The 10,935-nt window shown below is 63.7% G+C and overlaps 3 protein-coding genes across 3 annotated transcripts; 1 reads left to right on the top strand and 2 right to left on the bottom strand.

Moving 5' to 3' along the window:
* Positions 1–1,077: 1,077 nt before the first annotated feature.
* LOC309673101 (uncharacterized protein) lies at positions 1,078–9,906 on the top strand. Its single transcript, XM_082484813.1, has 6 exons — positions 1,078–1,980; positions 3,163–3,223; positions 3,529–3,570; positions 3,721–3,883; positions 9,565–9,691; positions 9,788–9,906. Exons 1-6 carry the CDS (start codon positions 1,955–1,957, stop codon positions 9,807–9,809), a joined length of 441 nt encoding a protein of 146 aa, XP_082340939.1. The 5' UTR covers positions 1,078–1,954; the 3' UTR covers positions 9,810–9,906.
* POLD4 (DNA polymerase delta 4, accessory subunit) lies at positions 4,395–5,185 on the bottom strand. Its single transcript, XM_082484814.1, has 3 exons — positions 4,863–5,185; positions 4,678–4,789; positions 4,395–4,548 (listed from the first exon to the last, which is right to left on the bottom strand). The coding sequence occupies exons 1-3, from the start codon at positions 5,083–5,085 to the stop codon at positions 4,524–4,526; spliced, it is 360 nt and encodes a 119-aa protein (XP_082340940.1). The 5' UTR covers positions 5,086–5,185; the 3' UTR covers positions 4,395–4,523.
* Positions 6,042–8,508, bottom strand: LOC309673638 (glycine N-acyltransferase-like protein 3; the record flags this gene model as incomplete). The annotated part of the gene is made up of 5 exons (XM_082485482.1): positions 6,042–6,532; positions 6,610–6,730; positions 7,400–7,520; positions 7,618–7,725; positions 8,431–8,508. The coding sequence occupies 5 exons, from the start codon at positions 8,506–8,508 to the stop codon at positions 6,112–6,114; spliced, it is 849 nt and encodes a 282-aa protein (XP_082341608.1). The 3' UTR covers positions 6,042–6,111.
* Positions 9,907–10,935: the final 1,029 nt, after the last annotated feature.

Here is a 10,935-nt window from a genome sequence, read left to right as displayed (position 1 = left end):
CCAGGATGGGACTCGGCACGTAGAGAGCTGCTGGAGTGCGGCCACAGCCCTTGCTGGCTTGCAGCCCACCAGGAAAGACTCAACTTGAGCCTTGCGTGGCTGGGCTCTGCCAGCACCCCAACCTTTGCTCTGCCAGTCACGTCTCACAGCTGCTGCTGTGCAGGGCGATGGGAGCAGAGGAGCTGGGCACGGCAGCAGCCTGGGCTCTGTCGGGGTGGAAGCGCCGACAGCCTCTTCAGACCCCCCTTCCCATGGGGGGACATGGGACAGAAGGGAGATAACAGGCCGTGGGGTGGAGTGAGGGGCCACAGCACTTTTGTGGGCTGTGCAGGGGCTCCTGCCTGTGCTTTTGGAGATAAGACAGAACCTGTTTCTTGTTGAGGCCTTTCCTCACTTTGCCATGGCTTGGGGTCTTCTTGATCACCACCCATATTCCTTTGGGTGCTCCTTGGGTGGGTTTTACGATGTCCCTCTCCCGACCGCTTGCCACTGCAAGAAGCCTGGAAACCTCCCTTGTTCTCCCCGCCATGAACCTGGGTCCTGGCCTCCAGCATGCCATCTCCCACCAGATTTTGTGACAGTTGCTGTGAAACAGACCAGGAGGGCATCACCAGAGTGACTCTGATGGCCCCGCTGCTGGCACCTGCCCCGGGGCAGAGGGACTTTGCAGCAGCCACCAGGTGCAGGGGGACCGTGACACAAAGCTGGACCTGGGGAGGGTAGGGCAGAGAAAGCAGGGTGACCCTTCCCCTTTAGGAAATTCCCTGCCGGCTGCCTCTCCTCCTGGCCCTGGAGTCCTGCTGGGCTGGCTGGGTGGGTGGTGCTCACTTCTTGGCAGTCCACGTCCTAAATACCTCCGTCCTGTTCCCAGCTGATGAATCACGTCCCCCAAGTGGGAGAAGTTCAAGGGCCTGAAGTTCCTCCAGTGGGACAAGATTTGTCTGAACGAGGTGAGTGGGCCTAGCGCTGCAGGCAGCCCCCACCCCATCCCACCTGCCTGCCTCCCAGGACATGGCCTGGGTTATTGCTGGGTCCGGCTCTCCACTGCTCAATTGCAGGCTCGGGATAGAACCGATTCATTTTATTGATGAAGCAACAAACTGCTAGAAAGCTAGTAAGTTAAGCAATCAATAACCTGAATAATTAACAAACACATCCTATTATTAATTTATGGTTAAATGATTATGCACACAGCAAAGCTACTAATTATGGCTCTTAATCTTATGAACCCCACAGGACTGCTGTCGAATGAGAGCTCTATCACTCTTCCCTCCCCACTGCCTGTGGGGAAACTGTCCCATCAGAGTCCCAACGGCCTGGGGGGAGGCTGTGCCTGCCAGACCTGGCTCTGCAGGTCAACAGCACTACAATCTGCACCCCTTATATCAGAAGATCCCCCCTGTGCTAACCTTTACCTGATTTTATACCTTATTCGCCATTTTTTCCATTTCTGGGCCCTTTTTGCTACCTTTCCACCTTCCTTTCTCCACCCAAACAGCCTGCTCCTAATTATTTTTTTTTCCATGGGTCCCAGTTTTGTTTCATCCATACCCAAATTCGATGTTTTTGCTATTACTACCTAGGTAACTGTCATGGTTTCAGCTAGGATGGAGTTAACTTTCTTGCTAGCGGCTGGTGTAGTGCTATGGTTTGGATTTGGGATGAGAAATAGCGTTCATAGCGCGCTGATGTTTTCGGTTGTTGCTAAGTGCTCAAGGCCTTTTCTGCAACTTGCACCGCCCCGCCAGCGAGCGGGCTGGGGGGGCACGAGAAGCTGGGAGGGGACACAGTGAGACAGCTGACCCCAACTGACCAAAGGGATATTCCATGCCATGTGATGTCATACTCAGTATATAAAGCTGGGGGAAGAAAAAGGAAGGGGAGGATGTTCGGAGTGATGGCGCGTGTTTTCCCAAGTAACTGTTACACGTGATGGAGCCCGGCTTTCCTGGAGATGGCTGAACACCCGCCTGCCGATGGGAAGCAGTGAATTAATTCCTTGTTTTCTTTTGCTTGCGTGCGCAGCTTTTGCTCTACCTATTAAACTGTCTTTACCTCAACCCACGAGTTTTTCCTCACTTTTACTCTTCTGATTATCTCCCGCATCTCCACTTGGGGGGGGGAGGGGGGGGGAGCGAGCTGCTGGGTGGTCCTAGCCACCAGCTGGGGTTAAACCACGACAGCCAACATGTGGCTCGAAGGGTTCGAGATAATGACAGGTTTGATTGGAATGTGCTTGGTCGAATTTATAGCTGTTATTGCTGTTTAGTTATTAATTGGCAGGCTCCCGTGCTTGCCACGGGGTTTGCTTGCCTTACTGTAAATTAGAGTTTAGTGCTCGTTAGTGGCTGCTTCTTGCTTTTGCTGCTTATCGTCGCGCTCCGCTGTGCCTGGGAACATTCTGATAACAGCAATGGCGATGCGCCTGGGCTGGCAGATGGCCAGGGCTGCTCTTTAGGCTGCTGTATTGGACAGGCTGGAACTTCAGTGTGAACTCGAGCCGAAACAACTCTGCAGACAACTACGGGCAGCTTTATATGGGATTCTTGGTTTGTTTACCTAGGAGTGTGGCCAGCAGGGTAAGGGAGGGGATTCTGCCCCTCTGCTCCGCTCTGGTGAGACCCCTCTGCTGTGAGGACAGGCTGAGAGAGTTGGGGTTGTTCAGCCTGGAGAAGAGAAGGCTCCAGGGACACCTTAGAGCCCCTTCCAGTGCCTAAAGGGGCTCCAGGAGAGCTGGGGAGGGACTCTTGATCAGGGAGGGGAGCAATGGGATGAGGGGGAATGGTTTTAAACCGGTAGAGGGGAGATTTAGATGAGATAGTAGGAGGAAATCCTTGACTGTGAGGGTGGTAAGACACTGTCCCAAGTTGCCCAGAGGAGCTGTGGCTGCCCCATCCCTGGAGGTGTTCAAGGCCAGGTTGGATGGGGCTTGGAGCAACCTGGTCTGGTGGGAGGTGTCCCTGCCCAGGGCAGGGGGTTGGAACTCAATGAGCTTTAAGGTCCATTCCAACTCCAACCATTCCATGGTTCTATGAAGGTGTGGCTTTGCCACCCATCCCTTTTCTCGTAAGTCCTGGGGTGTGTTGGTGCCCTCCAGGGTGGCACATCCCAGGCATGGGAGAGGACAGCAGTGAAATCATCCCTCTTCCGTTCTCCCCACAGACATGGAGAAGAGGAGAAATCCCACCTGCAACTTCATGATGCTGGAGACTGTGGTCTAGAGGTGAGCTCCCACAGACCTCCAGTCCCTGACAAGACTGCAGCTCCCATGGTCCCAGTACACCCCCCTACCCAGACCAACTGGCAATGGCATGCTCCAGCCAAGCCCCTGCCAGCCTGGGGACACCTTTGTCCCCAGCTCTCCAGCCCCGTTGGCTGCCACCCCCACTCCTCCCTCCCTCATGTTACCCCAGGGTATGGGTAGCCACGCCGGGCCAGGGGCAGGTGGCACCGCCCGCTCTGTGCTGGCCTTGTGGCCACCCAGGTGGGCAGCAATGCACGTCGTGACTCCTCTTTGATTTTCTCCAGGTGCGGAAGACGGAGGACAAACCAGCATTGTTGCCCTCTCAGGTACCAGCGCCATGTCTACACCCATGCTCACTGTCCGAAGGGCTCCCCCCTCCCAGTTTGGCCAGTCTACTGGCATTACTGGGTTCCCCGGCAGCACTGGCTTCTGGATCTGAGCTCACCAGCATCTCTCATACTTTCTGTGCCTGGCAGGGGGTCCCTGGTGTCCCGCAGGGTCCGGTGGCCACGTCACGCTGCCTGACTCCCTGCCACCCCACAGCTCACCCGGGCAACGCGGATACAATCCAGCCCACCCTCGGCCAGCTGCATCCCAACTTCGCTGCGGATTTCACGGACACCCCGGACCTGCTCAATGGTGAGTGGCGCTGGGGGCAACCTGCGGCCCTTCTCCCGTCCCCTCAGCCTGCTGTGAGGCATCCCACGTCACTTCTTGTATCCCCTGTCTCACTCTTGCTGTGGGGCAGAGCTCTGCTGCTCTCCTGTCCTTCCCCACCCCGCAGCCATGGCTCACCATTGGGGGTGCACCCCAACCCGGGGACCCCAAGGTGTTCTCTCACCTTCTCCATGGGGAGGACCAGTCCCTCCAGCTGGCATTTGGGGGGTAGGGTGGGGGCCAGGCTCTGGGCACTGGCATCTGAGACAGAAACCTGGCCCTGCCACAGCCCCTGAAGCTGTCTGTCTGTCTGTCTCTGCCCACCTGCCGTCATTCCCAGGGCTGGCATTAAACTCTGTGTGACAGGACAACCAGCCTGGCTCGTTCTGAGGGGGTGTACAGACCCCTGCCCTCCCCCAGCGCCCTACAGAGGGGTTTCACCCCCCCTTCCCACCCCAGGTGCCCCCCAGACAGCACGCGGCAGCCCCCCACCTTCACTCACACCAGCCTTTAATCCGCCCGGTGCCCCCCCGGGCTGCGGCACGGCTGCGGACAGTCCTGGCAGGGGGGGTGTGTGACAACGGGCCCCCCCTCTCCTTCATCTGGTGTGGGGCACAGCAGCTCAGAGTTCGTACTCGTGCCAGAGGCTGTGGGGCAGAGCGGGGGTCAGCGGGTGCCCCCCACCTCTGCTTGTCAGTGGCGGGAGAGGGGGGCACCGGGAGAGGGAAGGGGTGCGCAATGTCATGTCCCCCCCTCTCCCCGCGTCCTGCACCCACCTGTAGGTGACATCGGGGTTGTCCCGGTGCTCCAGGAGGGCGTTGCGGACGGGATCGGGGGGGCTCAGCCCCAGCGCCTGTGCCCGCTCCCACCTCTGCAGGCGGGTGATACCTGCGGGAGGGTCACAGTCAGCGGGGCTGGGATGGGGGGGGGGGGACCCGGGGGGGTCCGGGGGGGCTCTCACCGGTGCAGGGTCCGTACTCCCAGGCCAGGTCGAAACGCCGCAGCATCTCCAGGAGTTCCGGGTCCGGGGGGGGTGGCGGAGGGGAGTTCTCGGTGGGTGGGGGGGCGCGGGGTCGGACCCGGGGGTACCCCCTGCCCTTGACCCTGCCCTTGACCCTGCCCGGGGCTCGCCCCGGCCGCCGCCGCAGCGGGAAGGAGTCGGTGATGAGCCGGGGTTGCTCCATGGCCCTGCGGGAGCGCGCGGTTCGGTGGCGGCGGCGGCGGCCCCGGCGGCCCCCGGCTCCGCTCCCGCCCGCGGCTGCCGGGAACCGGGCGGGTACGTCCCGCCCCTGCCGCTCCCCGGGCGGAAGCGGCGGGGCCGGGCTGGGCTGGCGGGAGGGGAGGGAAGGGGGGGGTGGCCCGGCCGCCGTCACCCCCCAACCACCTCCCACCGGCTGTCGCCGCCGCCACACGAACAGTCACACCCCCCCCCCGGCTATCCCCGTCACCCCGCACACTGTCACCCCCCCCAGCCACCCTCATCACCCTGGGCACTGTCACCACCACCCCCAGCCGTCCCTATGAACCCCAGCAGGTGTCACCCCCACGGTCCTCCCCACCTCCCCGTGCACTGTCACCCCATCCCATCACCCTGAGTATGGTCACCCTTTAGCTGTCCCCATCACCCTGGGCACTGTCGCCGCCCCGGCTGTCCCTGTCACCCCCACTAGCCATGACTAGAGCCGTGACTCACGCCGTGCAGCCGTCACCCTCTGCCCCACGCAGCGCTCTGGCTGTGTCCTCCCCCCCGGGAAGCACAGCCGGTGACCCACAGGCGCTGGGCCTGCCTGTCCCCACCCCCAGCCGTGTTGACATCGTCCCGGGGAGGGGGACACAGCAGGTGCCACCAGCACAGATTTGTATGAAGCTTTTCAGTCCTCCCTCGGGGGGCCGAGAATAGCTTTGGGGCAGTGCTGCGGTGCATGCGGTGGCGCACAGGGAGAGGGGTGACTCTCTGGGGGACACAGCTGCATCCCTCTGTGGTGACACCATGCCACCTGGGCCACCAAGCCGGGTCATAGCTTTAACGGCCGGCGCCAAGCCAGGTGTGAGAAAACTGGTGCTGAAGGGAGACACAACCCTATAGCAGCCATCAGAGACTCCACACTGCTTTTTTTTTGTTTGTTTGTTTGTTTGTTTGAGTTTGTTTTTTCTTCCTTGTCCCACAGCCTGGGGACTTCCCTGCCCCAGGGGGGGTGACCAGGATGGCCTCAGGGTCCGGCCCTGCCCATGCTGGGGTTGTGCAGGACAAAGTGGCAGAGCCCGGGCAGTCGCTGGTGGCCCAGTTCCTCCTGCAGCCGCTGCATGGCTCGGTTGCTCGTAGCCGTGTGCCCGAAGGCGGGAAAACCGCGAGCCTGCGCTCGGCGAGCGGCGAGGGTCAGCACTGTCCGCATGTGGCCGCGCCGGCGGTGTGCTGGCAAGGTGTAGCCATGGGTACCCGTGCCAAAGGGGTCGGTCAGGGTCCAGCTGAGGGGTTCCCCGGCCCCATCCTGCAGGCAGAGGTTGGGGAATCGCCCCAACACCTCTGCCAGGTACCGCCGGCTGCGCCCGTTCCCCCCGTACGCCCACGTTTCGTTCAGTAGATCCACGTGCCCCGGGCTCAGCGAGCCCACCCGTACGCTGGGGTCCAGCCTACGGCGAGGGTCGGCCGTCACTGGGGGTGCTGCCTGTGCTGGGGCCGGGGCAGTGGTGGGGATTAGGGCACTCACCGGGGCTCGGGCATGGTGCTGGGGTCGGGGTGTACGTAGGTGTAGTACTCAGAGACCTCCAGTTCGATGCCCTTGGTGGCCGCGATGGCCTGTGACACCGTGGCCACCCCCTCTTGCAGTCCTGGGGATGGGGTTGTCAGGGGCCCCCCTTCCCCCAGCACCCCCATTCCGCCCCCTCCCCCTCTTTCTAACCCCAAAACTCCGGCTGGGCCATCCCCAGTGTCCCCCAGGGCTCCCCACAACCCCAGTCTTTCTCCCCAGTAGCCCCAGAGTGCCCAGCACCCCAATTCCTGCCCCCAGTACCCCCCCAGCACCCCCAAATCCAACCACAATGCTCCCCAATGCCCCCATTAACCCCATCCATGTCCCCAGTTCCCCCCCAGCACTCCCAAGACCAACCACAGTGCCCCCACTAACCCCATCCCTGCCCCCAGTGCCCTCCCAAGTCCAACCACAACGCTCCCCAGTGGCCCCCAGTGCCCCCCCAGCACCCCAAGTCCAGTCCCAATACTCCCCAGTGACAGCACCCATCAAGCTCCTACCACCCAGTGCCCCAAGTCGTGCCCCCGATACTCCCCAGTGTCCCCCAACACCCCAAATTCCTCCACCAGTACCTCCCAGTGCCTCCAGTTCCGTACCCCCTGTCTCCCCAGTGGCTCCCCCCAGTGTCCCATGCTCCCAGTGCCACCCAGCACCCTCAATCCCACAGCATGCCCGCTCCCTGCCCGCAGCGCTGCCCAGTGTCCCCCCCCCCCCCTCCCTCCGATGTCCCCCGTGTCCCCAGGGCCACCGAAGAGGTGGAAGGCGGTGTTCCAGCGCAGGCAGCCGGGGGTCTCCACCAGCTCCCGGTAGGCGCCCATGTCCCGATAGAAAGCCGCGTGCATGTTTCTGTAGCAGTCGTCCGCTGGCATCTGCGGTGGGGCACCCGTGGGTGGCCCTGAGCCCACCTGCCACGTGCCAGGGCACCGTATCTCCCGCCACCCCCCAAAAAACATCCCCGCCGGCCACCTCTCCGCTGCGCCGCGCCAGCACGGCACCGAAGTGGGGCCAGGAGTCCACCGCGACCTCGAACTCGCCCGGGTTCCCCCGGTTGATGTTCATCACGGCCCCATAGACCTGCCGGGAAAAAGGGGTCAGAGCTGGGACACACACACACACACACGGTGATGGGGGGCAGATTTGGGGGTCCCCCGGGCTCCCCGAGCCAGCACAGCCCGGAGGGGGGCCCCCCCCAGCACCCTGCCCTGCCCAAAGATGCCACCCTCGCCCCATAGGGCCCAGTGGGGTGAAGGCAGAGGGGGCGGAGCCTAAAGCCAAGCTGCCCTCAAGTGGGCGTGGCTAGGTGGAGTGGGCGTGGCTAGAGCAGGGAGGGGCAGGCAGGGAGTTTAGGATTGGCTGCATGGCAGCCTGCCTGGGTTGGGATTGGCTGGCTTGCGTGTGAGGTCTGGCTTGTGTGGGACTGGAAGGGGATTGGCTGGCTCGGACCAAAGCTGGGCAGTGATTGGCTGGAGCAGAGTCCAACTGGGCTGGGATTGGCGGGCTTTGGAGGCAGCCCTGGGGTTGGGTGACGCCCAGGAGCAGCCTGTCCTGGACTTGGGACACCGTGGGGGGGTGGCAGGCGGGGGGACAGGGTGACACTGGGGTGAGGGTGAGGAGGTGACATGGGGTCCCCATCACGGCACGGGGCAGGGGTGGCAACGGGGTCCTCATCACAGCATAGGGCAGGGGTGACAGCGGGGTCCCCGTCATGGCACGGGACAGGGGTGACAGCGGGGTCCTCATCATGGCACAGGGCAGGGGTGACAGCGGGGTCCCTGTCACCGGCAGGGCGAGGGGCAGGCTCCTCCGCAGGACCCCCTCCAGGCGCTGCAGCTGGGCCGGGCAGGTCAGGATGAGCATGGTCCTGCCGAGAGACCCCGCGATAACGGGGTGACAGGACCCCCAGGAGGGGACACTGTCCCCATCCCCATCCCCAACCCCATACCTGTCCCCATCCCCTCCAGCACTCACCCTGCAGCAGTCCGAGGTCCCGCGGAGCCGTGGGGCAGGCAGTGACACCAGCAGGTGCCTGCGTTTGTGGGGCAGGAGGTGACACTGGCGGGTCCCAGGGCCACCACCAGCCGTCACGGGCCAGCAAGTGCCCCCCTGCCCAGGGGGTGGCCGCACACGGGGGCAGCGGGCAGGGTCCATCCCACCAGGCACGGGGCCAGCCCTGCAGCCTGCTGGGGACAGGTGCTTGGCCGGGACACCCTGCCCCACAGCCACCAGTGCCCCACAGCCACGGGATCTTCAGTGTCGCCGTCTGCCCCACGGATCCTCGGTGTCACCCCTGTCCCACAGCCACGGGGACATGCTGATCCTGACGTGCCCAGGCCAGCTGCGGCATCTGGAGGAGGCCCTCCGGAGGAGCCTGCCCACCACCCTGCCGGTGACGGGGACCCTGGGGACCCCCTGCCTCATCCCCCTGCCCTACCGGTGAAGGGGACCCCTGTCCCCTCCCTCCCCTCCATGCTGGTGGTGGGGTCTTCAGAGTCCCCTATGCCCTCCCCACCCAGTGCTACTGGTGATGGGGACCCTGGGGACCTCCATGCCCTCCTCTCCATCCTGCCAGTTGTGGGGACTCTGGGGACCCCTCTGCCCCCCCCCCCAGACCTGCTGGTGACGGGGACCCTGTGCTGGTCCCCACATGGTACACCACTCCCCCGTGTCTGTCCCCCCCCAGCGCTGACCCCCCCCATCCTGCAGGTCCTGGGGACCGTGATGACGGTGGCCCGGGGGAACCCCGCCGGCCACGAGGTGCTGGTGGACTCCTGGCCCCATTTTGGTGTTGTCCTGACCCGTCTGTGCCCAGAGGTGCTGCTCGGGGTGTCCCCACACCCTGACAGCACCCCACACACCGCGGTGCTGGGGGGGAAGACAGGACACCAAGCTCAGACGCTGTCCCCTATCCCCCAGGAGAACAGGGACCCCGAGGACTTCTACGCCAACCAGCTGACGGTGTACTACCGGGACGAGGGGGCTTGGAGGGCGCTACTGGGAAGCACCCAAGCGGTGGACTGGACGCGGGCCTTCCAGATGCAGGGTAAGGAGGACACGGGGAAGTGGGGGACACACACACACATTGAGACACCCTCTTGCCCGCTGTGCCCCTGCCTGGGCTGAGGATGCTGTCCCCCAGGGATGCAGGACGGGATGTATGAGGCGGTGCGCCAGGCGGCCGATGCCAAGGGGCTGCGGCTGGAGACGTACCGGTACCAGGCGCTGCTGAGCCCCCGGCCCCCCCGGCCCCGCGTGCAGTGAGTGCGGGGGGGGGGACACGGTGGCACCAAGGGTCCCAGGCACCTCCTTGGGTGGCACAGGGGTCCCAGTCACATTCCTGGGTGGTAGAGGGGTCCCATTCACATCCCAGGGTGGCACAGGGGTCCCCAAACACATCCCAGGGTGGCACAGGGGTCCATGAATACATCCCCAAGTGACATGAGGGTCCTTAAGCACATCCCAGGGTGGTACAGGGGTCCCAGTGATATCCCTGGGTGGCACAAAAGTCCCCAAGCACATCCCTGGTTGGCACAGGGGTCCCCAAGGACGTCACAGGGTGGCACAGGGGTCCATGAATACATCCCCAGGTGACACACAGGGGTCTCCAATCCCATCCCTATGTGACCTGAGGGTTCCCAAGCACATCCCTGGGTAGCAAAAGAGCCCCTGAGTACACCCCTGGGTGTCACGGTGGGTCCCTGAGCAGATCCCTGGGTGGCAAGGTGGGTCCCTGGGTGACATGGTGGGTCCCCCATCCCATGCTGGGGTGCGTCAGCTCCTCCGTGCCACCCCCATGTCCGTGCCATGGTGGGGGAGTTCCCCCGTCCCCTTCTCTCCTCTCTGCCCCATTACAGGGTACCTCCTGGACTACGCCTGGCACCCGTGTCCCTGTCCCATGTCCCGCTGCTCAACGCCACCTGGGGTTTTGGGGGCAATGCCCGCAGCCACCGGTTCCTGCTGGGACTGGTGCGGGCTCTGCCCAGCGCCTGCCTGCTGGGACCCCGCTCCCGCCCCGTCTCCTGGTCCCTGCTGGACCCCCTGGGCTGCCTGAGCCACGGCTACACGTTGCCTGCCTGGCGTGGCCAAGGGCTGAGCGGGGTGACGCTGGGTGCCCTGGGCCGGGAGCTGCACGCCCGCGGCTTCCCCATTTATTTGGGGGTGCTGCCCCAAAACACCCCCTCGCAACGGGCCATCCGGGCCGTGGGCTTTCTGCCCCAACCCGGTACCTTCTACACCCTGGTGGTCACCCCTCGAGTAGGACCCGGGGAGTGGGGGGCACAGGGGTGA

This window comes from Vanellus vanellus (genome assembly GCF_965231255.1).
Source record: "Vanellus vanellus genome assembly, chromosome: 6".
Taxonomy (NCBI): domain Eukaryota; kingdom Metazoa; phylum Chordata; class Aves; order Charadriiformes; family Charadriidae; genus Vanellus; species Vanellus vanellus.
This window is presented reverse-complemented; position numbering and strand designations above follow the sequence as displayed.